This window comes from Xyrauchen texanus, chromosome 26, assembly GCF_025860055.1.
Source record: "Xyrauchen texanus isolate HMW12.3.18 chromosome 26, RBS_HiC_50CHRs, whole genome shotgun sequence".
In the NCBI taxonomy this organism is placed as follows: domain Eukaryota; kingdom Metazoa; phylum Chordata; class Actinopteri; order Cypriniformes; family Catostomidae; genus Xyrauchen; species Xyrauchen texanus.
Window position 1 is genome coordinate 34630651 of NC_068301.1, and position 27401 is coordinate 34658051.

Genomic DNA, 27401 nt, shown 5'->3' on the forward strand with positions numbered 1-27401 from the left:
TAAATGAACATAAACACTTTATAATAACTTACATTAACCAACCACAGAATTCATTATCAAGGTATATATAATGTTTTGCAATACACCTTGTATTTCAATATTGTGAATAATTGTAATCACAGTATCAGCGGTTATGTGCATGTGATATTATAAAGATAACCTGTAAATAATTGGTTTTTATATTTTCATTGTACTAAAGCCAAAAGAAATTAGTAAAATATTATATGTAATATATTATCTCCAAAAATATGTTGTACTAAGTTTAAAGTGCATATATAATAATTCATGTTTGTGTTTTAGATAAACAATTTAATTTTAAATTCAAATGTATGCTTTTGCAATAAATATTGTTTCATAGCAGCTGTACTGAGAATACGGCCTTACAACCTCTAGTGAACAAACTAAACTACACTTTATTTATTTTTTATTTCTACCGACCTCCTAGCGCCCTTTTGTTGCCCCATGGGGTCAACATGCAAAAATGCATTATATAGTACTTACCTATTCAGTTGCACCATTAAAGGAATAGTTCACATCAAACTGAAAATTCTCTCATCATTTGCTCACCCTCGTGTCATTCCAGATGTGTATGACTTTCTTTCTTCTGCTGAACACAAATTAAGATATATCTCAGCTCTGTAGGTCCATACAATGCAAGTGACTGTTGGCCAGAACTTTGAAGGTTCAAAAAGCACATAAAGGCAGCATAAAAGCAACCCATTAGACTCCAGTGGTTTAATCCATGTCTTCGGAAGTGATATGATAAGAGTGGGTGAGAAGAAGATCAATATTTATGTCCTTTTCATTTAAATCTTCACTTTCACTTTCACATTCGCAGTCTTCGTGCATATCACCACCTACTGGGCAAGGAAGAGAATTTATAGAAAACAATGACTTAAATATTGATCTGTTTCTCACCCATACCTATCATATCTCTTCTGGAGACATGGATTCAACCACTGGAGTCTAATGGATTGCTTTTATGCTGCTTTTATGTTATTTTTGGAGCTTCAAAGTTCTGGCCACCATTATCATGATTTGTATGGACCTACAGAGCTGAAATATTCTTCTAAAAATCTTCATTTGTGTTCTGAAGTAAGAAAATCATACACATCTGGGAAGGCATAAGGGTTAGTAAATGATGAGAGAATTTTCATTTTTTAATGTTTAGTTGTTACCTCTTATCCCAGATAAGTACCATGTGGTTAAACATACAAATGCATTTATTTTTTTGAGTCCAACAAACTGAAAAAAAGTGATGACCTGCAATTGTTACCTAAAGGATCTTTTTCACCTAACCAATAAAAATGTCTGTTATCGTGTAATAACATTTTTGGCTTGAATAGCCAAACCAGTTCCTTTAGATGTTACCTCATGAAGCTGTATGTATTTTACTCGAATTATTTGGATACATTCAACTTGTTCGGGTTCATGGCTACAACTTCAAAGACTGTTATTTCCTGTGGTTTTTCGTCCAGTTTGAAGCGGCATGCATTTGTAATGAACTGAATTCCGGCTTAGTCGCTTGGTAGCAACGAGATCCGTAAATAATGTAGACTAAAGCGAAGAACAGCGAGTTCTTCAGCCTGTTCAACGCTGATCAGTTCCGCACTCAGACATCCGCAGAACTGACAGCAGCTCAGTGACGGATTCTCTGAATCGAGTCGATCGTTTCGAAGAATTTGTGTTTTGACGAGGCTCAGTGGCAGCAGACGACACAGTCTTTTAAGGATCTGGCGCTGTCCGTGGTGCTGAACACAGAGGATATAACGATCTTCTCTATCGCCGTTCATCGCGTCTCGAGACACACAATGACGACTCACAACGACGAAATGGGTAGGAAACGAGTCTATTTGTGTGTTATAAGACAACGTCATACGTGTTTTCATACATCTTACGAAGTTGAGCACATTATTATTTGTATTCTTTGGATAAGCCATAATCAATCAACTGAGATAACGTTGTGGATCATGAAGGACACGACGATGTATTTTCCCGCTTGATCGTTCACTGCACGTGCCGATGTGTGTGTGCTTTATGTGGTAACATTTAAATTAACTGCTTTAACAAAACCAATATTAAGGGTGCATTCTGTAGAAATGCTCCTTAAGATAACAAATGCAGGTTGTCAATTTTTACAATGGACTGTACCTTTTAAGAAGACAAGTTTACTACACATAGTGTAGTATATATATATATATATATATATATATATATATATATAGACACACACACACTTGAAGTCAGAAGTTTACATACACATTAGCCAAATACTGTACATTTAAACTCATTTTTCACAATTCCTGACATTTAATCATAGAAAAAATTCAGTCAGTTAGGATCACTTCTTTATTTTAAAAATGTGAAATATCAGAATAATAGTAGAGAGAAATTATTTATTTCAGCTTTTATTTCTTTCATCACATTCCCAGTGAGTCAGACGTTTACATACACTTTGTTAGTATTTGATAGGATTGCCTTTAAATTGTTTAACTCAGGTCAGATGTTTTGAGGGTCCTTTCACAAGCTTCTCACAATAAGTTGCTGGAATTTTGAACCGTTCATCCAGACAGAACTGGTGTAACTGAGTCAGGTTTCTAGGCCTCCTTGCTCACACACGCTTTTTCAGTTCTGTCCACAAATTGTAAATCGGATTGAGGTCAGGGCTTTGTGATGGCCACTCCAATACCTTGACTTTGTTGTCCTTAAACCATTTTGCCACAACTTTGGAGGTATGCTTGGTGTCATTTTCCATTTGGAAGACCCATTTGCAATGAGCTTTAACTTCCTGTCTGATGTCTTGAGATGTTGCTTCAATATATCCACATCATTTTCCTTCCTCATGATGCCATCTATTTTGTGCTAATGCTAATCGCTCCCGGGGAGGCGTTGATTACGATAATGGTTATCTCACACACTCCACCTGTCTTCCTCTGATTGCATGCCCTACTTTATCCCTTGTTTGTTCCCTGTATGTTTGCTGGTTTATTGTTTGCTACACCTTAATTTTGTTCTCCTGTTTAGAGTGAAGTTCCTTTCTGTTGGTTCCTTTGTCTCCAGTGGTATTTGCCCATTAGACCGCCGTTGCCTGGCGATCGCGCTCAAGGAGGATTCTTTGGATTCTCTTGGCTCTGCTTCACACTACACCACTCTTCAGTGGATTGTTCCGGACCTCCACAGGACATACACCGATGAACACATTAGCCTCGCCCCAGTGACCATATTGAGCTCGACCGAGCTAGCGCTGTAGTGCATTTGTGTAGACTGTTTCATTAAAGACTTGTGCGTTTTACCTCTGCATTTGGGTCCTGTCTTTCCCCAGTGTGATATGTGCACTTGTAAACTGTAGTCTGGCTTTTAGTGGTGGTTTTGGAGCAGTGGCTTTCTTGCTGAGCAGCCTTTCAGGTTATGTCTATATAGGACTACTTTTACTGTGGATATAGATACTTGTCTACATGTTTCCTTCAGTATCTTCGAAAGGTCCTTTGCTGTTGTTCTGGGATTGATTTGCACTTTTCTCTCCAAAATACGTTCATCTCTAGGACAGAATGCGTCTCGTTCCTGAGCAGTATGATGGCTGTGTGGTCCCATGGTGTTTATACTTGCGTACTATTTTTTGTACAGATGAACGTGGTACCTTCAGGTGTTTAGAAATTGCTCCCAAGGATGAACCAGACTTGTGGAGGTCCACAATGTTTTTATGAGGTCTTGCCTGATTTCTTTTGATTTTCCCATGATGTCAATCAAAGAGGCACGGAGTTTGAAGGTTGGCCTTAAAATACATCCACAGGAACACCTCCAAATCAGGACACCTCCAATCAGAAGCTAATTGGCTAATTGTCCAAAGGCTTGACATCGTTATCTGGAATTTTCCAAGCTGCTTAAAGGCACAGGTAACTTAGTGTATGTAAACTTATGACCCACTAGAATTGTGATATAGTCAATTAAAAGTAAAACTATCTCTCTGTAAACAATTGTTGGAAAATGTCCTTTCAAAAACTACAGTTTGCTAATATGAAAATCTGTGGAGTGGTTAAATAGTTAGTTTTATTGAATTCAACCTAAGTGTATGTAAACTTCTGACTCCAACTCTCTCTCTCTCTCTCTCTCTCTCTCTCTCTCTCTCTCCCTCTCTCTCTCTATATATATATATTTATAATTCCAAGGTTTTCCTCTCCTGCCTTGACATGTAAATACTTCAGACCAGCTTTCTTTCTGTAGAAAAGCATTTTCCAAACCATAAAACTATTCTGAATAATCTATAGTTTTGTCATAATCTAGATCATACACTAAAGTGTAGTCAGTGTTGATGTAGTCATGTGTGATGTGTGTCATATGATCACATTCAGAGAGATGAAACTAGAGACAATGGCAAATATAATGTTATATTTTAACACTTGATTTGGGCTGCATATTGGGGGCTCTTGTTGATTTGTCATTTTGGGGATAATTCAGAAGTGTATGTTTTGGAGACCAGGTTAAATAAAAGACTGAAATATTGTGTCAGTCACTGGCTTCTTTGTGTTTTTCTAAAGGCAGACATTTGTGTTAGCAAAAAAGCATTTCTTTTTTAGCAAAATTTGCATTTAAATGCCCACAGTACATGTGAAAGCAGTTCAGGCAATATTTCCCTTTTACTGGACTGTCACTAATGGGCCTCTTTGTTCTATTTTTAACTCATTTTATGCCTTTCCCTCTTTCTTTTTCTCTGTCTCTTTTACACTGTCTCTCTCTCTCTCTCTTGGTGACTCAGCAAAGGCAGGTAAGCGCTCTACTCTAGTCACCAGCTCTAATGGTACTCATTGATTTGCTCATTTAAATGAGATGAGTGAGTATGAATGTGTGGTTTAAATATGTGTGTGCATGAATTTGGTTTCAGTGTGTATGAGTGTATGAGTGAGTGGCTTAAAGACCCCATGAAATGGCTTGTCAAGCAATTATCTGTCCTGTGTTGATATTCACTATTGATTATCTTATTACATTAAATTGAATCTATATTCAATTTGTTTCTATTTTTTAAGTTTAATTTGTAATAGCAGTAGTACATGCTATGATACTGTAGTTCAGTGTTGTTTCCATGACTACTCACATTGATTGTCAGATGTTGGGGTTTACATCAAGGAGGTCTAAAATACCTTGAGAGAGCTATCTGCTAACATTTCCATTCATATCAATGGTAGTTGCTCGGCTGATGCATGCAGACCCGGAAGTATGTAAACATGCATGCTGCCATTTTCTCATGGGTGGAAACAGAAAACGTTTGGTTACGTATGTAACCTCCGTTCCCCGAGGGAGGGAACGACACGTTGTGTCGGAGAAGCGACACTAGGGGTCTCTCTTGAGCGCCGATATTCACCTCTGACCTATTGAAAAGGGCCAATGAGAGTTGGCAGTCAGTATTTGCATACCCCGCCCCCGCATACGGGTATTTAAGCAGGGCAAATACGGAAGTTTAGTCAGGATTTTTCTGAGGAGCCAGAAATGGTCCGGCCACAACAGTGGCTCGGTTCAGCAACATGGCGGAGGAAAGACACAACGTGTCGTTCCCTCCCTCGGGGAACGGAGGTTACATACGTAACCAAACGTTCCCCTTCTGTCGCTCTCTCCACGTTGTGTCGGAGAAGCGACACTAGGGGACCCATTCCAATCTTGCCATGTGCTGAACCGTGTACGTGAACCGCCGATACAGAGGCGGGCAGGGATTCATTCCAGTGCCACGCATCATCCGTACCTGGCTGCACGTACCCTTCCCCAGTGCCCCATAAAAACATCGGAATCCTTTTGGTTACCCTGGGAGGGGAACAAGGCGATGTTTGCCAACATGGGAACGGGCCAGCCTGGCTGGGCCTCTTTTCTCTCTATGTTTCTCGCATAGAGCAATCACGGCCGGGGCCCTTACACGCATATAGGGAAGGGGGTCTTATCCCAGACCCTGCGGAGACCACACCTGCCCTTTTTCTTGGGGAGGAAAAGTGGTAGACACATCACACGGCCGTCTTAGAGCTCGTGTGGAAAGTATGGTGCGGTGGTAGATCCAGCCTCGAAAGGGGGGAGTTGCTACAGCACGGCGACCGAGGCAGCTGTAACTGCCTAAGGGAGACACGGGGGTCCGCTCGTAAGGGGACAGAACCGTGGAGTTACACGCAGGGGAGTCCGAGCAGGAGGCCTTACCTGTGGAGCACCTAGACCAGTACAGGGTAGCCATTAGGGTAACCGCAGTGGCTTGGGTCGGTGAGTTCCTCCGCTGAACCGCGGACCCGGAGGGCTGTGGAGGAATCGACCAGGGGCCCGACTCGGAGTGGGGCGCCCTGGGAAGAAGGCGCACTACTTTACCTTGACGTCAGGAAAAGGGAGCTGGGCGCAAGCGATCCACCCAGCCGGTCGGTCTACGTGTTACAGAGTTCTACGGGCTCGGACCTGACAAAACACGAGACGCAACCGACTCAACGCGGAGGTTGTAAAACCTCGCGAAGGTGTTGGGTGTTGCCCAACCCGCGGCTCTGCAGATGTCTGCTAGGGAGGTGCCCCTGGCCAGTGCCCACGAGGACGCTACACCCATTGTTGAGTGAGCTCGGACCCGCAAGGGTAGGGGCACGGCCTGGGTGTGATAAGCCAGTGTGATGGCGTCGACAACCCAGTGGGCGAGCCTCTGTTTGGAGATGGCATTCCCTTTCTGCCGTCCCCCAAAGCAGACAAAGAGCTGCTCAGAGCGCCTGGTGCTCTGTGTGCGGTCCAGGTAAATGCGCAGGGCGCGCACTGGACATAGCAACGAAAGGGCTGGGTCTGCCTCCTCCCGGGGCAGCGCTTGCAGGTTCACTACCTGATCTCGGAACGGTGTGGTAGGAACCTTGGGCACATAGCCCGGTCGCGGTCTTAGGATCACAGACGTATCTGCCGGACCGAACTCCAGGCAAGTGTCGCTGACAGAGAACGCTTGCAGGTCCCCGACCCACTTGATAGAGGCGAGCGCGATCAGCAGGGCCGTCTTAAGGGAGAGGGCCCTGTGTCCAACTGATTCAAGCGGCTCGAAGGGAGGTCTCTGGAGTCCTGCCAAGACTACCGAGAGATCCCAGGAGGGAACTAGGCCTGGCCGGGAGGGATTCAACCTCCGGGCGCCTCTCAGGAACCTGAGGATCAGGTCGTGCTTACCCAGAGATTTGCCATCTACAGGATCGTGGTGGGCGGCAATAGCGGCAACATACACCTTGAGGGTGGACGGGGACAGCCTCCTGTCCAGCCTCTCCTGTAGGAACAGAAGCACTGACCTAATCGCGCATCTCTGCGGGTCTTCAGCTCGGGAAGAGCACCAATCTGCGAACAAGCGCCACTTTAGGGCGTAAAGGTGCCTGGTAGAGGGGGCTCTGGCTTGGTTAATTGTATTCACAATGGTCACCGGTAAGCCGGCTAGCTCTTACGCGTCCCATCCAGGGACCAGACATGGAGGTTCCAGAGGTCTGGGCACGAGTGCCAGAGCGTGCCCTGTCCCTGAGAGAGGAGGTCCTTTCTCAGAGGAATTCGCCAGGGAGGAGCTGTCGCGAGGAGCCTGAGTTCCGAGAACCAAGTCCGAGTGGGCCAGTAGGGGGCCACCAACATGACTTGCTCCTCGTCCTCCCTGACCTTGCACAGCACCGGTGCAAGAAGACTCACTGGGGGAAATGCGTACTTGCGCAGCCCCGAGGGCCAGCTGTGTGCCAGCGCATCTGTCCCGAGGGGAGCCTCTGTTAGGGTGTACCGGAGCAGGCAGTGGGAGGTTTCCTGGGCGGCAAACAGGTCTACCTGTGCCTTGCCAAACCGTTCCCAAATCAGCTGGACCGACTGGGGGTGAAGCCTCCACTCCCCGCCGGGCAGGCGATGTCGTGATAGCGCATCCGCTACGACGATGAGCTTGCCGGGGATGTGAGTGGCACGCAACGACCTGAGTCGCTGCTGGCTCCATAGGAGGAGACTGCGGGCGAGTCGTGACATTTGGTGGGAGCGTACGCCACCTTGGCGATTTATGTACGCCACCACCACGGTGCTGTCCGATCTCACGAGGACATGTTTGTCCCGAACTAACGGGAGGAACTTCCTGAGAGCAAGAAGGACGGTCAGCAACTCCAGGCAGTTGATGTGCCAACGCAGCGGGGCCCCTTTCCAATGGCCCGCTGCTGCGTGCCCGCTGCACACGGCACCCCACCCGGACCGGGAGGCATCGGTTGTGACCAGAACGCGTCGGGACACCTGCTGCAGGGGCACTCCTGCCCGTAAAAAGCAGAGGTCTGTCCAGGGTCGGAGTGTTTTGAGGCAGGCGGGGGTGATTCTTACCCGATGCGTGCCGTGGTGCCATGCTTGTCTCGGGACTCGAGTCTGGAGCCAGTGCTGGAGTGGTCTCATATGCATCAACCCCAGTGGCGCGACCGCCGCGGAGGATGCCATATGGCCCAGGATCCTCTGGAAAAGTTTTAGAGGGACCACTGTGCCTGGCTTGAATGAAGCGAGGCAGTCCAGCACCGACTGAGCACGCTCGCTCGTGAGACGTGCTGTCATTGAGACTGAGTCTAACTCCAGCCCGAGAAAAGAGATGCTCTGAACCGGAGTGAGCTTGCTCTTTTCCCAGTTGACCTGAAGCCCCAAGCGGCTGAGGTGCCGGAGCACCTGGTCTCTGTGTGTGCATAGTAACTCTCGAGAGTGTGCTAGGATGAGCCAGTCGTCGAGGTAGTTGAGTATGCGGATGCCGGCTACTCGTAGCGGGGCAAGGGCCGCCTCTGCGACCTTCGTGAAGACGCGAGGGGACAGAGACAGGCCGAAGGGGAGGACTTTGTACTGAAACGCCTGGCCGTTGAACGCGAACAGTAAGAAGGGTCGGTGTCGTGGCAGAATTGAGACGTGGAAGTACGCGTCCTTCAGGTCTACCGCTGCGAACCAATCTAGATGCTGAACGCCAGCCAGAATATTTCTCTGCGTGAGCATTTTGAATGGGAGTTTTAACAAGGCCCGATTGAAAACTCGCAGGTCCAGGATTGGTCGTAAGCCGCCGCCTTTCTTGGGTACAATGAAGTAAGGGCTGTAGAAACCCTTCCTCATTTCGGTTGGAGGGACAGGCTCTCCCGCGCCCTTGGCTAAGAGGGTCGCGATTTCCGTGCGCAGGGAACTGGCATGCTCGCTGTGTACTGCGGAAAAGCAGATGCCCCTGAAGGGGGGCGGGAGCCGGGCAAACTGAATTGCGTAACCGAGTCGAATGGTCCGGTGCAGCCAGCGTGATGCGTTGGGAAGCGAAAGCCACGCTTCCCAGCTCTGCGCTAGGGGCACCAAAGGGACGAGTATTTTGGACGTACCCGGCGGGGCCTCGCAGCAGGGCGGAACAGGTAATGCAGCGTCGGGCGGCTTCGTTGCGGCCTGAGGCTGAGGTGCTGAGAATAGACTCAAAGCACTTACCTTGCTCCGCGCACCCGGCAGGGGGCAGGTTCGTGACTGAGGAGGAGGTCTGATGCTGGCGTCCTCTGGACTCGTCTGAACTGGCCAGCCGGGGGGCAGTCGAGGGCAAGCGGAAGGCGGGATCGCCGCGTCCGGTGTACCGGGACTGTCGTGATCTGAAAGCAGATTGCCGTGAAAACGGCATTTGCGGGCCAGGTGACCCAGAGGCAAAGGAAATAGCTCTTTTATTGAGAATGTGGGTACCACAGCCCCCGTCAGGGGGTGTGGCAAATGAAAAAACAAAGGATTCTCCTCCCGGCCCTCCACCAGGGTACGGAGTGGTCTTAGAACCTCCGGAGCTAACGTCTTCGGCTCTGGGTCGGCTGTCTCAGGAACGCTTGGGAGCCTTCCGGGTCCTAGAGGGGGTTCGTGAGACAGGGGGCGTGCGCCGCCTGCGGAGTGCTCGACGCTGGGGCTGAGAGCTGGGCCCGGGTTGAGGCAGAGCAGGAGCTGGTTTCTTCGCAGGGGGACGCCCTTGGCGGGCAGACGGGGCAGGGCACGTAGCGGCAGGTCTGCGGTGGGGCATGATGTGGGAGATAGCCTCCGTCTGCTTCTTCACCGCGGAGAACTGTTGGGCGAAGTCCTCGACGGTGTCACCGAAAAGGCCAATCTGGGAGACAGGTGCGTCCAGGAAGCGATTCTTGTCAGCCTCACGCATCTCGACCAGATTGAGCCAAAGATGGCTTGCTGGACCACTAGGGTGGCCATCGTCTGTCCGAGTGCCTGCGCTGTGGCCTTCGTCGCTCTCAGGGCGAGGTCGGTCGCTGAGCGCAGTTCCTGCAGCACATCAGGATCAGGTCCACCCCCGTGCATGTTTTTGAGAGCTTTGGCCTGGTGGACTTGCAGGAGGGCCATCGCATGCAGGGAGGCAGCGCATCCAGCCGCACTGTAGGCCTTCGCGTTAAGCGAGGATGTTGTCCTACAGGGCTTGGATGGGAGTACGGGGTGACCGCGCCAGGAGGTAGGGCTACCGGGGCATAGATGGTGCGCAACTGCCCTATCGACCTGGGGAATCGCGCCGTATCCGTGGCGCTCTCCGCCATCGAGGGTGGAGAGAGTGGAGCGGTTGGCACCTAGACGAGCGGAGAGCGGGGCTCTCCCGGTAGACGTCAACTCATCATGCACCTCCGGGAAAAATGGGACCGGGGGGATGCGAGGCCGCGAACGGCGCGCTGCCCCCAGGAACCAATCATCCAACCGTGAAGGCTGTGGGGAGGATGGAGGGTTCCAATCCAACCCCACGCTCACGGTGGCCCGGGAAAGCATGTCGGACATCTGAGCGTCGGCCTTAGCCTGGGCCTGCTGGCCCGAAGGCGGCAGTCCAGGGGAGTCCTCGGCATCAGACACCGCACTCTCCGATGCAGCGGCGAACTCATCCGCTTCGGACTCGGGAGGATAGACGGCCGGGCCGTGAGGCGAGCCGCTATCGCCGCGAGCATGGACGGGGACCAGCGAGCGTGTCGGGGAATGGGAGGTTCGCGGGGGGCTACCCGGCGAAACTGCACCCGCTGCCGCCCCCAAATCGCCCCCAGCGCCAACCGCATCATCCTCAATCCCGTGGGAAGAAGGAGCAATGCGGGGTGCAGCTGGGGTGGCTTGCCTTCTGTTGAAGGCAAGCCATGACTGCAACGTGGTTATGGTCATGTTCTCGCAGTGAGAACATGAACCATCCACAAACGCCGCCTCGGTTTGATCGCGGCCTAAACACACGAGACAGCGCCTGTGGCCGTCTGAAGCGGAGAGGCTTCTACCGCATCCAGGAACGACACAGGGGCGGAAAGGCATCTTGAAAAAGACGCGTCCTTAAAAGGACGTTCAACGCCGCTGTGTTTGCTCTTTTAGAGAAATTTGCTCTTTTACAGGAAATTTGCTCTTTTAATACACAGTGTGTGTGTGTGTGTGTCTGCGCTGTTGAAGCGCTCAGGGGCAACAATGCACACCGTGCAAAGTACAGAGAAAGCCACTGTTGTGCGCCGTCAGATCCAACAGCAAGCAGATCGTCAGAGATACAGGAACGTTCAGGGTGTGTATTCTCGCAGCAGACTGCAAACAGACCATCGGCTCCAAAGAAATTTTCTGACTAAACTTCTGTATTTGCCCCGCTTAAATACCCGTATGCGGGGGCGGGGTATGCAAATACTGACTGCCAACTCTCATTGGCCCTTTTCAATAGGTCAGAGGTGAATATCGGCGCTCAAGAGAGACCCCTAGTGTCGCTTCTCCGACACAACGTGGAGAGAGCGACAGAAGGGGAACAAACAAACAAATAAATGAATAACTAAAGAAATACGTCACTGGTAAAACATCTTCTATGATATAATGAAATACTCATTATTAATATGTTGCTTGCAAAACATTTTAATTAGTCAGAATACACAGTCGTTAATATGAATATGCTATTTTCCCTCATAATGACAATACGTTATGGCATCTTCTGTCAGTCTATGCTTTACGAAATTTGAACTGCCCCCAGTAGCTGAAGTTGGAAGTTTTGTTGAGGTGAAACAGCTAATTGTATATTTAGTTGTAAATTATGTAATACAGTCAACAGGAAGATATATTTTATTAACCATACACCCAAACCGCAACCCTTAACCTGAGCATAAGTGGATTAAAAATGTAATTTTATTGCGAAAAAGCAACTTCCGAATTAAGCTAATCATTGTTTAAGTGAATGCAATTACTTCCTGGTTTCCACGTGACCCGAACCCTTGTTTCTGAGGCTTCACGCACAACATGCTATCAGTAGCGCCACAGGGAAAGTCTAATGGGAGATGGCGCTTGTCAGTTATTCAGAAGAATGGGTCAATTTCTGGGTGCATGAACATTTGGAAGCAGCATGTCGATAATTTCGATACTTGCCGAAACTAACCAGCTACAACCTGACATCTTGGTTTACACGGTATCCAAAGTCCTCTGACTGGCATTTGTTATATTTCTAGAATCTGTATGATAAAACATTTTTTTATATTTAGAACATATCCTCTGAAAACCCACATCCACACTAGACATCCACAGGGTTAGACAAATAACATTGTACTGTGCTTACTGATACTTTTTTGTGCTTCTAATATTGTATTCCATTAAATGTCCTTAATCTTTATCTGTCCTCTCCCATACAGGTAATGTGGGTTTGCAACCTGTGCCGAAAACAACAAGAAATCCTCACTAAGTCAGGAGAGTGGTTCTACAGCAGTTCTGAGGGGTCCAGATCAGGGTCCCAAGCCAAAAGGAGGGGAGGCCCAGCCGGAGCAAGTCAGGACCCTCTCAGAAACGGTTCAGGGAACCCCGCAGACAGGTTCGAATCAGCCAATTTATACTGAAGTATCTTGTCTGGCCAGATAGATTCTAAAATGTTACCTGATGTGTTTATTGTGAATAAGCTCCCTCCTTTTTGAATGACCTCTTGATATGTTTAATTAATACAAAGTAAGTGTGGAACTCTTGACGTCAGAAATATTTGTAAGATTTAAGAGCCAAACTGGTCTCATAGAATCATGTTATTACACCTATAAAATGATATGTTGTCGTTGTATGTAGCGCAGCAGTTTCCTTCAACAACAGTGACTTTTATTCACTTTCACACAGTAGTGTAGTCTAGGGCATACGCAGATATGCATATATGTTTCTTAGGATTTAGCAAATGCCCAACTAAATAAGTGATGATATGTATGGCTGCCAATACAACGAGTAGGCTTTTTCAATCTAATAATGCGATGCTGCAGCACCATTGAGTGAATTGTGTGGTTGTTTGTTTTTTATTATTATTTTAAAAAGTGTACAGAAATTCTCTCTAAATGCGCACAGGCAAGATAGACAGTCCGACTAAACCGATCCACTAATTTATTTCCCTGCTAAACGTAGATATATATATATATATATATATATATATATATATATATATATATATATATAACGAGGTATGAGTTTTTTCCTGTCACATTTGCTTTTTATGACACTATCAGTTAGGTTTAGGGTAAGGAGGTAGGTTTTGTTGATTTAAAACCCGATAAAGCATTAAATACCTCATCTGTTCGGAAGAACGTTTAATTCGCTTTTATTGGCTTTATGCACAGTGGACATTTCACCACCGATATGCCCTAATACATGTAATGAGCCTCGTACTATCATTTTACAAAAATGTCATCACAATCATATTCATAAAATCTGGCTCTCTAGAGCGTTTTATCTCACTGGAAAATGATTTTTGTTATGAATCTAAGAGTCTGGATTTTTTTTTCATTTAACACTGTATGTTGTAGAGATGAGTTTACTTGTATACATCAAGTGATTTTATTACTGATTTATTACTGTCCTATTGAGCAAGACAGTCCTCATTGCTGTTATGTGCCTCTTTGTTATTTTTAGGGAAGTTAGTTACACTCGGACTATTGTTTAAATGAATTAAGTCTTATCATAGTCAACTAATGGGAAGTTGCAAATGTATCTGGGTATTGGCAGGCTCCTTTCAAATTAATTTCTTAATGCAAATTTTCTTATTCAATATATCATGGTTGTATCGTGGTATCATTATTGGATCATGACTGCGATTGTCCCAGCGTGTCTGTGAGAGAAAGAGTCAATCTGCAGGTTCACACTGTTTTCCCTAGGATTTTTCAGCAGTGGTGCAGTTGCGCACGTGTCCACGAGCCGTCATTGAAGAATAGATTAAAATGACCTTAGAATCATTATAGATAAGTTATTTATGTTCGCTATGTCATGTGTGTGTGTAGTTACTGGGAACCTTTGGCACTTGAAGGGCTCTGGAAGCCCAGATAACTGTCAAATAATGAAATTCCTCAAAGCAGAAAAGTACTTGCACTATTTGTATTAAACATAATTACAAATAGATAATATAAACCTTTTTAACAGAACATGCACATATAATCTGAATCACTATACTATACAGTACCACTAGCATTATGGTTCATTGAATGTTTTTTTTGTGAGAAATTGAACATTACATTTTTAAGCATGGGCCTTAGCACCACATTAACATCCAGATGTGCACAAACGATGTGCAAACAAATGAGACCAATTTGGAGTCATTTGGGCATTAATGGGGTACCAGATGCCCAGACTGGACACAGTCCGTGCACTTAGCGTCTGATTTACATAGCACACAAAATTGGAAAACACTTTTTCAAACTACTCAGCACAGATCTGATTGGCTGGTTTGATGGAACTTCCTCGATTAGATGCACACAGGACTTTTCATCAGTCCGCCTGGAAACAGAATCGTGTTCACAAGGTCTGCATTAATACAATGAGCACTTTTTAGGGCGAAAATAATCAATGTTTTCATCCAAGTTTGACAGGTTAGTGACATCAAATCATTTAAAGATATTCAGATTTTCGTTTGAGGCACGTAGCAGAAAGCAATGCAAATATCCTTGAGCAGAGCTGCATATTCTGCTTTGTTTACTTAGTTGTGTCTGTGAAATACTCACAGGTGTTCAACTTAGACTCTCTACACATTTTCTGCTATTTTCCAGTGTGTTTTCTGTGCAATTATATATTTTCCATGATGGTCTTATATTTTGGAACGATATATCTCTGGTAACCATGCCCCTAAATGGCACATGATGACTAAACTATCTGTGATTGATCACTTAGAAGGCTTTTCCTCTCGAACTGGGTGGTTCTTGGCCAAATAAAGCTGCCATAGATCCCAGTGGTATTACCTACAGACCTCAGTTGTACAGTACAACATTGTAATATTTGTTTTGATCACACACCCAACCTGAGTAATTATTAGGAAATGTACAGGCAATACGGCAGTGTACGGAAAAGCTGTGCAACTATGTTAATACGTAGCCTAACAGGATTATCTAGGCAGTCAACAGGGCTGAGATACTAAATTAGAATGTTTCACTTGAATGCGTACAAAATTCTAATTTAATTAGAATTTTAAAGACAATACCTATTTCAGGTAGGGGAAACATCTCTTGACATTTAATTCGACTTTGTCTCCTACAAGAGAGCACAAAGAATCAATATAAACCAAGCAGCACCGTATTATAGCAAACACCACCTCAAGGTGAAATTATACAGATCATACAGAATCCTACTTAACCGTATGAAATTGTACAAGCTGAGTCGTACAAATTCGGATTACTTTTGCAACAGCCAATCAGGTGACTCTCTATTGTCTCCTAAAACGTGACATTATTTTCTTCAGTTATACAAAACGTACTCTTTATGATTCAAATCCTTACAGACTCTCCTCTGTGGTTAGGTTTAGATATGGGGTTTGTGTAAGGTTAGGCATTTACACATCAACTGACAAGCAGAATTTTTGCTTAATTCCGCAGTAAACATCCGGGTATTTGCAATTCTAGGATTTGTAAGAATTCATGTGATTCAGCCAACTCGTGCAAACTCGGATGACTTCTCAGGAGATCGGGTTGGTTAAAGCTATTGTTTACTGCAAATAACATATCTGACTGTTCAAAAAAGTGCATTAAAGATTTAAGATAAAATATTTAGCCAGTTCATATTGTCATATCTTAAGTAAAAATGAAAAACGCGAAAAGAAATGTGTAAAATGGCATGTAAAAATTTGTGTTGCACAGTAGCCTATACCGGTGCCATAGTACTTTCACAGACTCAAGTTTCATAATCCCGGTGGTACCACAGTGTTTTTCATTAAAAACTGTTTTATGTACGTACCTACTGCTTATGCAGTGAGATGCTCATAAGAGAGCAAGACACAACAGCCTGAAGATCTCCACCCAAGGGGCCATTCACTCTGAACACATCGCATTGCATCTCGCTGTTTTTTTTTATAGTTCCTTTCTGTGCAGGAGCACTGCATTTTACTAGAAGCTGTGCCAATATAAAGAACATTCAACCTTTAAAATGAGTGTCGAGACACCCGCGTTCTGTTTTATTCATTGCGTCTGTTTTAGCCCAAGAATGCAATCGTTCTGAACGGCCTGTAAGTCATCGTCAGAGCTGCTTTGCAAACATCCAAAATTCAAATGCACATTTTTATCTTAAATTCTACAAATATTTAAATTTTTAAAGCCTTATTGGCTTGTAACCATCACTTTGCCTTGGACATTCAGAAACATTAATTTTGTTGAACTCAATTCTGGTACTTATGATATTTTTCTACTGGCATTGCAAAAGACATTCTCTAAATACAATGCTTTCTGCTAGGTGACGTAGGTACGTCTACCTTTTCGAGTATCCTGCTTCTCCGTTGAGCACGTGCACTCACAAACAGCCTTGGTTGGACTCCTATACTGTGATTTCACTGCGAGTACGTTGTGTGTATTTGTGTATGTGTTGGAGTCCCTTTCGTTTCTTTCCAGTCCTATTCAATTGTGCACAGTGTAGAAAGTGTGCAACTAACTGGGGCTAGCAAGAGTTATGTTGCATCAAGAATATTAATGAACCATGTGAAATTTTAGCAGCATTCATAAATGCATCTCTGACTGCACTGTGTTTATTTAGATACTGTTGGACATGATATGAAGACATTAGTAAATGCATATGCCATTTCTGGAGTTTGAACCAGCAGTCTTTATTTCACATGATTAGCTCTTTCACTACTAAACTACAGCCACCAATACATTAGCTCTTAGCATGTGCGGTTGCGAGTGTGTCTGTTTGTGTATATTTGTGTGTGTGTGTGTGTGTATGCGGTTGTCTTTCTAGAAACACACTCTGTTCCAAATTTTCCTTTGGAAATCATAAAAAAGTCTTTGGTCTGTCTCGTAAAGTGGACTGGCGACCCTGTCAGACTCTCTACAGCAGATCGTTAAGGGTCTTTAAGTGGTCCAGATACTAGTGAGTGAAGTGCACTGACTGCACAGGCTATATCATTGTCAGACACATGTTGCTAATGATTAAAGATGTGTGTTTTGGTCATTTGACTGCTCGGGTACTGAACAGATAAATCAACTGAGTACTTGCACTATGTTGGGATGAGTGGCAATGGAGCAAGTTCTGTCTGCACTATTTTTAAATTGTTGGTATATGTAAATGCATCAGATGGACATCTTGGGAGTTGAATCACATCTTGCTGAAACACCATGAGCAAAGACAGCGTGTGAAGTTAAAAGTAGTTTATCTTTTAAAAACATGTCTTGAGAGCCCTGTGTTCCATTCAGTCGCTCTCCGTCTAGCTATTTTTGAACGCAAGAACATGCTCTTTTAATACGCCACCTAATTCCTTTCATGCCATATTTGCTGCAAATGTGCCACTGATTATTTTCACATGCAAATTAGCTTGTTTGCCAGAAATTTTCAGCTCTTCACCAGTAGTGATGAACCTGCAGCAAATCTTTGGCAACAATGGACAATTTCCCGCAAGTTTGCAGAGTTCAAAGTGAGTGTTGAGTGTCACCATGTACCAGAAAATCGAGAAACCACCCAGTATTCAGTTACTTGGCTGGACAGTGTTTCCCTAATTTTAAAGAGGAAATGAAAATAGGGATGCTCCAATAGGATTTCTGGGCTGATACCTATAAGAGATAATTCACAGCTCATTATGGCTCATTCCGATACCTATATATTTTAAACTAGAGCTGCTAGCTAATTAATGAAAAACAAAAAAGTTGTTTTAAAGCTCAGAATTTGGACTTCACAATCTGACCAACACTTTACTGCTGCTATTTACTGGCAACTAGTATCAAAACTAACTGACAACACCTACTGTGTACTACTCAGACTGTGTGTTAACCCCTACTGTGTACTACTCAGACTGTGTGTTAACCCCTACTGTGTACTACTCAGACTGTGTACTACCCCTACTGTGTACTACTCAGACTGTGTACTAACCCCTACTGTGTACTACTCAGACTGTGTACTAACCCCTACTGTGTACTACTCAGACTGTGTACTAACCCTACTGTGTACTACTCAGACTGTGTACTAACCCCTACTGTGTACTACTCAGACTGTGTACTAAGCCCTACTGTGTACTACTCAGACTGTGTACTACCCCTACTGTGTACTACTCAGACTGTGTACTAACCCCTACTGTGTACTACTCAGACTGTGTACTAAGTCCTACTGTGTACTACTCAGACTGTGTACAAACCCCTACTGTGTACTACTCAGACTGTGTACTAACCCCTACTGTGTACTACTCAGACTGTGTACTAACCCCTACTGTGCACTAACCCCTACTGTGTACTACTCAGACTGTGTATTAACCTTGAGAAGTACACAGTAGGGGTTAACACACAGTCTGAGTAGTACACAGTAGGTGTTACTGTGTACTACTCAGACTGTGTACTACCCCTACTGTGTACTACTCAGACTGTGTACTAACCCTACTGTGTACTACTCAGACTGTGTTCTAACCCTACTGTGTACTACTCAGACTGTGTACTAACCCCTACTGTGTACTACTCAGACTGTGTACTAACCCCTACTGTGTACTACTCAGACTGTGTACTAACCCTACTGTGTACTACTCAGACTGTGTACTACCCCTACTGTGTACTACTCAGACTGTGTACTAACCCTACAGTGTACTACTCAGACTGTGTACTAACCCCTACTGTGTACTACTCAGACTGTGTACAAACCCCTACTGTATACTACTCAGACTGTGTACTAACCCATACTGTGTACTACTCAGACTGTGTACTAACCCCTACTGCGTACTACTCAGACTATGTACTAACCCCTACTGTGTACTACTCAGACTGTGTACAAACCCCTACTGTGTACTACTCAGACTGTGTACTAACCCCTACTGTGTACTACTCAGACTGTGTACTAACCCCTACTGTGTACTACTCAGACTGTGTACTAAGCCCAATTGTGTACTACTCAGACTGTGTACAAACCCCTACTGTGTACTACTCAGACTGTGTACTAACCCCTACTGTGTACTACTCAGACTGTGTACTAAGCGCTACTGTGTACTACTCAGACTGTGTACTAACCCCTACTGTGTACTACTCAGACTGTGTACTAACCCCTACTGTGTACTACTCAGACTGTGTACTAAGTCCTACTGTGTACTACTCAGACTGTGTACAAATCCCTACTGTGTACTACTCAGACTGTGTACTAACCCCTACTGTGTACTACTCAGACTGTGTACTAACCCCTACTGTGTACTACTCAGACTGTGCACTAACCCCTACTGTGTACTACTCAGACTGTGTACTAACCCCTACTGTGTACTACTCAGACTGTGTATTAACCTTGAGAAGTACACAGTTGGGAACTACTCAAATTCTGCCCAAAACAGCACCATAAACAACCACAAAAGAGGCTACAGTGACCATTTTTTTAGTGGTATTGCGTCTAGAACTATTTTTCCAGATTTATATTCTTCATAGATATTAAACGAAAATTAGAATCGAATTCTGCTGTACATTGACATAAACAATGTAAAACTATTGACTTTTATTTAAAGTTATTTATTATAAATAAAAACAATATTGTAACGGGGTAAGGGATGGGCAAGGAGGAGGCGGTAACCGGCTGAACAATCAACATAAATGTTAATGATATAAAAGAGCTTAACTTAAAACAACATAAAACTTAAAGACACACACACACATAATGTGGCCACATGCATCTCTCTCTCTCGAACTGGCACCTCCGGCTCATCTTTATCACCCTCTCGGCTGATTAGTCCGATTCAGGGCCGGCCATGTGTCCTCACGGCCCGGACCTGCCCTCCTCCTCATCACACACCTCCCTACTCAGGTATGATGCACTCCCCTCCCCTTTGTTCCTGGAGGGGGCGTGACTTCCGGCAGGTCTTCCCTGACTTTGTGGAGCCCTGGGAGAGATGAGGGGAGGGAAAGGGGAGAGGGAAAGAGGGAGGTGGAGTGACAGAGAGAGAGAAAAATGAGAGAGAAAAACTTGCTCACTGGTTCCTGGACACACCGTCGCCCTGTCCTCAACCGCTCCTCCGCCCTCTGGTGGACAGGTATGTAAATCAGACATTTTATCAGGATATGATCCTGAATCGATTCTCTTGGCCTGCAATCTGATATTTGCAAAGTCTGCTGTGATATGATTCGATTCAGAGCCTGCGATCGATATTCCGATATCATGTGCCTCTTTTATAAGAATCAATAAAAAAAATGTTATTGATTGGTTGCATATTTTGGCCTCATATGCAACCAAAATGTAATTTGATGTTTTTATTCAGCTCTCTATATCCACATTGGGACAACCACAACAAAATAAGGTACTTCAGATGTTGAAAAAAATTATACAGATAAATAATATAAATAATAAAGTCACATACAAGTGATCATCATTTGATTTATTTTTCAGTTTAGTCCAATTCACAGCACTTACATACCCATGACTTGTTTCCAACTATCCGCCCTATCTGTGGTTTTCTTGTCTACAACTTCCACAGTTGTAAAGAAAAATAACAGTTAACTGGGAGAAAGGTTAGTAAGGGTGTTGATGTGTAGACGTGTAAAGTCTAATAACTGATGCTGGAGCTGAGCAGTTGTTTCTCTTTCCCTCATTAGTGCTCTTCAGAATGTCGGCATTGTCAAGATGTTTCACATGGTTGAACTTCTCCATGGTACTTAAAAATAGCTAATTCTCAGCCGTTCCTCGGTGGCCGGCAGCAACCACTCTATTCCCAGAAAGACAGCTGTGGCTGCTCCTTTGGCGTATGGCAGCGGCGAGGACTCATTTCTTCTCCTTGTATCTTCTCCTAGTGTAGCTGTATTTTATGCAAGCATATAGGCAACATTCTTAACAGTACCGAAACAGTAAACATCCAGTTTTAACAAGGCACAGCAGCCCCTCAGTCCTCTAGAGCATTATTTGCTGAAACTTCACCTGGTGCAGAACAATCTGGAATAATATGAAACAATGCAACAGTCCCGTCTATGCAGCCTGAACTTGTTCAGTTTATTGAATCTTTGTGACAACTGCGCTACAAACAATCTAGACGCAGCGCAAAGAATGGAACAGTGCACAGGTGTCTCAACATGCCTTTTTGAAAATGTGAAGTTGTGTTTAACCAGTGCCTGTCCTGCACGAGCCGCTGAAGAAAAAGCGAGATTCGGTGCCAATTTTACTTAGTAAAAAACAACACCAAAACATTCAATTCTAGTGACTTCGAGATAAGAATGTATTTATTTTCTCGAGTAGAGTAGCGTTCATGTAAATATTGGCTAAAATATTTCTTCCAGTAACCGTTCAGACAGACATGTTCTCGCGCTAAAAAAGCAAAACGCCCCACAACACGTCTCGAGATGCGCTTATATCTGTTGAAAAAGTTATTTTTAACTTGACAGAGCTTCTAAAAACACTTGTTGCCCCTGAGTGCTTCGACAGCGCAGACACACACACACACACACACTGTGTATTAAAAGAGTAATTTCCTGTAAAAGAGCAAATTTCTCTAAAAGAGCAAACACAGCGGCGTTGAACGTCCTTTTAAGGACGCGTCTTTTTCAAGATGCCTTTCCGCCCCTGTGTCGTTCGTGGATGCGGTAGAAGCCTCTCCACTTCAGACGGCCACAGGCGCTGTCTCGTGTGTTTGGGCCGCGATCACACCGAGGCGGCGTTTGTGGATGGTTCATGTTCTCACTGTGAGAACATGACCATGACCACGTTGCGGTCGCGGCTTGCTTTCAACAGAAGGCAAGCCACCCCAGCTGCACCCCGCATTGCTCCTTCTTCCCACGGGATTGAGGACTATGCGGTTGGCGCTGGGGGCGATTTGAGGCGGCAGCGGGTGCAGTTTCGCCGGGTAGCCCCCCGCGAACCTCCAGTTCCCCGACACGCTCGCTGGTCCCCGTCCATGCTCGCGGCGATAGCGGCTCGCCTCACGGCCTGGCCGTCTATCCTCCCGAGTCCGAAGCGGATGAGCTCGCCGCTGTATCGGAGAGTGCGGTGTCTGACGCCGAGGACTCCCCTGGACTGCTGCCTTCGGGCCAGCAGGCCAGGGGTGAGGCCGACGCTCAGATGTCCGACATGCTTTCCCGGGCCGCCGTGAGCGTGGGGTTGGATTGGAACCCTCCATCCTCCCCACAGCCTTCGCGGTTGGATGATTGGTTCCTGGGGGCAGCGCGCCGTTCGCGGCCTCGCATCCCCTGGTCCCGCTTTTCCGGAGGTGCATGATGAGCTGACGCTCACGTGGAGAGCCCCGCTCTCTGCTCGTCTAGGCTCTCCACCCTCGACGGCGGAGAGCGCCACGGATACGGTGCGATTCCCCAGGTCGATAGGGCAGTTGCGTACCATCTATGCCCCGGTAGCCCTACCTCCTGGCGTGGTCGCCCCGTACTCCCATCCAAGCCCTGTAGGACAACATCCTCGCTCAACGCGAAGGCCTACAGTGCGGCTGGACGCGCTGCCTCCACGCTGCATGCAATGGCCCTCCTGCAAGTCCACCAGGCCAAAGCTCTCAGAAACATGCACGGGGGTGGACCTGATCCTGATGTGCTGCAGGAACTGCGCTCAGCGACCGACCTCGCCCTGAGAGCGACGAAGGCCACAGCGCAGGCACTCGGACAGATGATGGCCACCCTAGTGGTCCAGGAACGCCATCTTTGGCTCAATCTGGTCGAGATGCGTGAGGCTGATAAGAATCGCTTCCTGGATGCACCTGTCTCCCAGATTGGCCTTTTCGGTGACACCATCGAGGACTTCGCCCAACATTTCTCTGCGGTGAAGAAGCAGACGGAGGCCATCTCCCACATCATGCCCCGCCGCAGACCTGCCGCTACGGGCCCTGCCCCGTCTGCCCGCCGAGGGCGTCCCCCTGCGAAGAAACCAGCTCCTGCTCCGCCTCAACCCGGGCCCAGCTCTCAGCCCCAGCGTCGAGCACTCCGCAGGCGGCGCACGCCCCCTGTCTCACAAACCCCTCTAGGACCCAGAAGGCTCCCAAGCGTTCCTGAGACAGCCGACCCAGAGCCGAAGACGATAGCTCCGGAGGTTCTAAGACCTTCATGAGGTTCTAAGGGTTCTTGAGACAGGGGGCGTGCGCCGCCTGCGGAGTGCTCGAATCCTTTGTTTTTTCATTTGCCACACCCCCTGACGGGGGCTGTGGTACCCACATTCTCAATAAAAGAGCTATTTCCTTTGCCTCTGGGTCACCTGGCCCGCAAATGCCGTTCTCACGGCAATCTGCTTTCAGATCACGACATTCCCGGTACACCGGACGCGGCGATCCCGCCTTCCGCTTGCCCTCGACTGCCCCCCGGCTGGCTGGTTCAGACGAGTCCAGAGGACGCCAGCATCAGACCTCCACCTCAGTCACGAACCCACCCCCTGCCGGGTGCGCGGAGCAAGGTAAGTGCTTTGAGTCTATTCTCAGCACCTCAGCCTCAGGCCGCAACGAAGCCGCCCGACGTTGCATTACCTGTTCCGCCCCGCTGCGAGGCCCCGCCGGGTACATCCAAAATACTCGTCCCTTTGGTGCCCCTAGTGGAGAGCTGGGAAGCATGGCTTTTGCTTCCCAACGCATCACGCTGGCTGCACCGGACCATTCGACTCAGCTATGCAATTCAGTTCAGCCCTTCAGGGGTGTCCGCTTTTCCGCAGTACATGGCGAGCATGCCAGTTCCCTGCGCACGGAAATCGTGACCATCTTAGCCAAGGGCGCGGTAGAGCCCGTCCCTCCAACCGAAATGAGGAAGGGTTTCTACAGCCCTTACTTCATTGTACCCAAGAAAGGCGGCGGCTTACGACCAATCCTGGACCTCGCGAAGTTTTCAATCGGGCCTTGTTAAAACTCCCGTTCAAAATGCTCACGCAGAGAAATATTCTGGCTGGCGTTCAGCATCTAGATTGGTTCGCAGCGGTAGACCTGAAGGACGCGTACTTCCACGTCTCAATTCTGCCACGACACCGACCCTTCTTATTGTTCGCGTTCGACGGCCAGGCGTTTCAGTACAAAGTCCTCCCCTTCGGCCTGTCTCTGTCCCCTCGCATCTTCACGAAGGTTGCAGAGGCGGCCCTTGCCCCGCTACGAGTAGCCGGCATCCGCATACTCAACTACCTCGACGACTGGCTCATCCTAGCACAATCTCGAGAGTTACTATGCACACACAGAGACCAGGTGCTCCGGCACCTCAGCCGCTTGGGGCTTCAGGTCAACTGGGAAAAGAGCAAGCTCACTCCGGTTCAGAGCATCTCTTTTCTCGGGCTGGAGTTAGACTCAGTCTCAATGACAGCACGTCTCACGAGCGAGCGTGCTCAGTCGGTGCTGGACTGCCTCGCTTCATTCAAGCCAGGCACAGTGGTCCCTTTAAAACTTTTCCAGAGGCTCCTGGGGCATATGGCATCCTCCGCAGCGGTCGCGCCGCTGGGGTTGATGCATATGAGACCACTCCAGCACTGGCTCCAGACTCGAGTCCCGAGACAAGCATGGCACCACGGCACGCATCGGGTAAGAATCACCCCCGCCTGCCTCAAAACACTCCGACCCTGGACAGACCTCTGCTTTTTACGGGCAGGAGTGCCCCTGCAGCAGGTGTCCCGACACGTTCTGGTCACAACCGACGCCTCCCGGTCCGGGTGCCATGTGCAGCGGGCACGCAGCAGCGGGCCGTTGGAAAGGGGCCCTGCTGCATTGGCACATCAACTGCCTGGAGTTGCTGACCGTCCTTCTTGCTCTCAGGAAGTTCCTCCCATTAGTTCGGGACAAACATGTCCTCGTGAGATCGGACAGCACCGCGGTGGTGGCGTACATAAATCGCCAAGGCGGCGTACGCTCCCACCAAATGTCACGACTCGCCCGCAGTCTCCTCCTATGGAGCCAGCAGCGACTCAGGTCGTTGCGTGCCACTTACATCCCCGGCAAGCTCAACGTCGTAGCGGACGCGCTATCACGACAACGCCTGCCGGCGGGGAGTGGAGGCTTCACCCCCAGTCGGTCCAGCTGATTTGGGAACGGTTTAGCAAGGCCCAGGTAGACCTGTTTGCCGCCCAGGAAACCTCCCACTGCCCGCTCTGGTACGCCCTAACAGAGGCTCCCCTCGGGACAGACGCGCTGGCACACAGCTGGTCCTCGGGGCTGCGCAAGTACGCATTTCCCCCAGTGAGTCTTCTTGCACCGGTGCTGTGCAAGGTCAGGGAGGACGAGGAGCAAGTCACGTTGGTGGCCCCCTACTGGCCCACTCAGACTTGGTTCTCAGAACTCAGGCTCCTCGCGACAGCTCCTCCCTGGCGAATTCCTCTGAGAAAGGACCTCCTCTCTCAGGGACAGGGCACGCTCTGGCACCCGCGTCCAGACCTCTGGAACCTCCACGCCTGGTCCCTGGACGGACGCGGAAGAGCTAGCCGGCTTACCGGCGACCGCTATGAATACAATCAACCAAGCCAGAGCCCCTCTACCAGGCACCTTTACTCCCTAAAGTGGCGCTTGTTCGCAGATTGGTGCTCTTCCCGAGCTGAAGACCCGCAGAGATGCGTGATTAGGTCAGTGCTTCTGTTCCTACAGGAGAGGCTGGACAGGAGGCTGTCCCCGTCCACCCTCAAGGTGTATGTTGCCGCTATTGCCGCCCACCACGATCCTGTAGATGGCAAATCTCTGGGTAAGCACCGACCTGATCCTCAGGTTCCTGAGAGGCGCTCGAGGTTGAATCCCTCCCGGCCAGGCCTAGTTCCCTCCTGGGATCTCTCGGTAGTCTTGGCAGGACTCCAGAAACCTCCCTTCGAGCCGCTTGAATCAGTTGGACACAGGGCCCTCTCCCTTAAGACGGCCCTGCTGATCGCGCTCACCTCTATCAAGAGGGTCGGGGACCTGCAAGCGTTCTCTGTCAGCGACACTTGCCTGGAGTTCGGTCTGGCAGATACATCTGTGATCTTAAGACCGCGACCGGGCTATGTGCCCAAGGTTCCTACCACACCGTTCCGAGATCAGGTAGTGAACCTGCAAGCGCTGCCCCGGGAGGAGGCAGACCCAGCCCTTTCGTTGCTATGTCCAGTGCGCACCCTGCACATTTACCTGGACTGCACACAGAGCACCAGACGCTCTGAGCAGCTCTTTGTCTGCTTTGGGGGACGGCAGAAAGGGAATGCCGTCTCCAAACAGAGGCTCGCCCACTGGGTTGTCGACGCCATCACACTGGCTTATCACACCCAGGCCGTGCCCCTACCCTTGCGGGTCCGAGCTCACTCAACAAGGGGTGTAGCGTCCTCGTGGGCACTGGCCAGGGGCACCTCCCTAGCAGACATCTGCAGAGCCGCGGGTTGGGCAACACCCAACACCTTCGCGAGGTTTTACAACCTCCGCGTTGAGTCGGTTGCATCTCGTGTTTTGTCAGGTCCGAGCCCGTAGAACTCGGTAACACGTAGAATGACCGGCCGGGTGGATCGCTGTGCTCAGCCCCTTTCCTGATGTCAAGGCCTTCTTCCCAGGGCGCTCCACTCCGAAGTCGGGCCCCTGGTCGATTCCTCCCCAGCCCTCCAGGTCCGCAGTTCAGCGGAGGAACTCGCCGACCCAAGCCACTGCGGGTACCCTAATGGCTACCCTGTACTGGTATAGGTGCTCCACAGGTAAGGCCTCCTGCTCGGACTCCCCCTGTGTGTAACTCCACGGTTCTGTCCCCTTACGAGTGGACCCCCGTGTCTCCCTTAGGCAGTTACAGCTGCCTCGGTCGCCGTGCTGTAGCAACTCCCCCCTTTCGAGGCTGGATCTACCACCGCACCATACTTTCCACATGAGCTCTAAGATGGCCGTTTGACGTGTATACCACTTTTCCTCCCCAGGAAAAAGGGCAGGTGTGGTCTCCGCAGGGTCTGGGATAAGACCCCCTTCCCTATATGCGTGTAAGGGCCCCGGCCGTGATTGCTCTATGTGAGAAACATAGAGAGAAAAGAGGCCCAGCCAGGCTGGCCCGTTCCCATGTTGGCAAACATCGCCTTGTTCCCCTCCCAGGGTAACCAAAAGGATTCCTGGATGGAATCCCTGCCCACCTCTGTATCGGTGGTTCACGTACACGGTTCAGCGCATGGCAAGATTGGAATGGGTCCCCTAGTGTCGCTTC

At 48.0% G+C, this 27401-nt stretch overlaps 1 protein-coding gene across 1 annotated transcript in view; it reads left to right on the top strand.

The window, feature by feature from the left end:
* The window catches only part of rims2b (regulating synaptic membrane exocytosis 2b), a 207412-nt gene that overhangs the window by 38433 nt on the left and 141578 nt on the right, over nt 1–27401 (top strand). The window contains exon 4 of the mRNA XM_052092883.1: nt 12576–12751. Within this exon, the coding sequence (XP_051948843.1) occupies nt 12576–12751 (176 nt within the window). The remainder of the gene's footprint in view (nt 1–12575; nt 12752–27401) is intronic.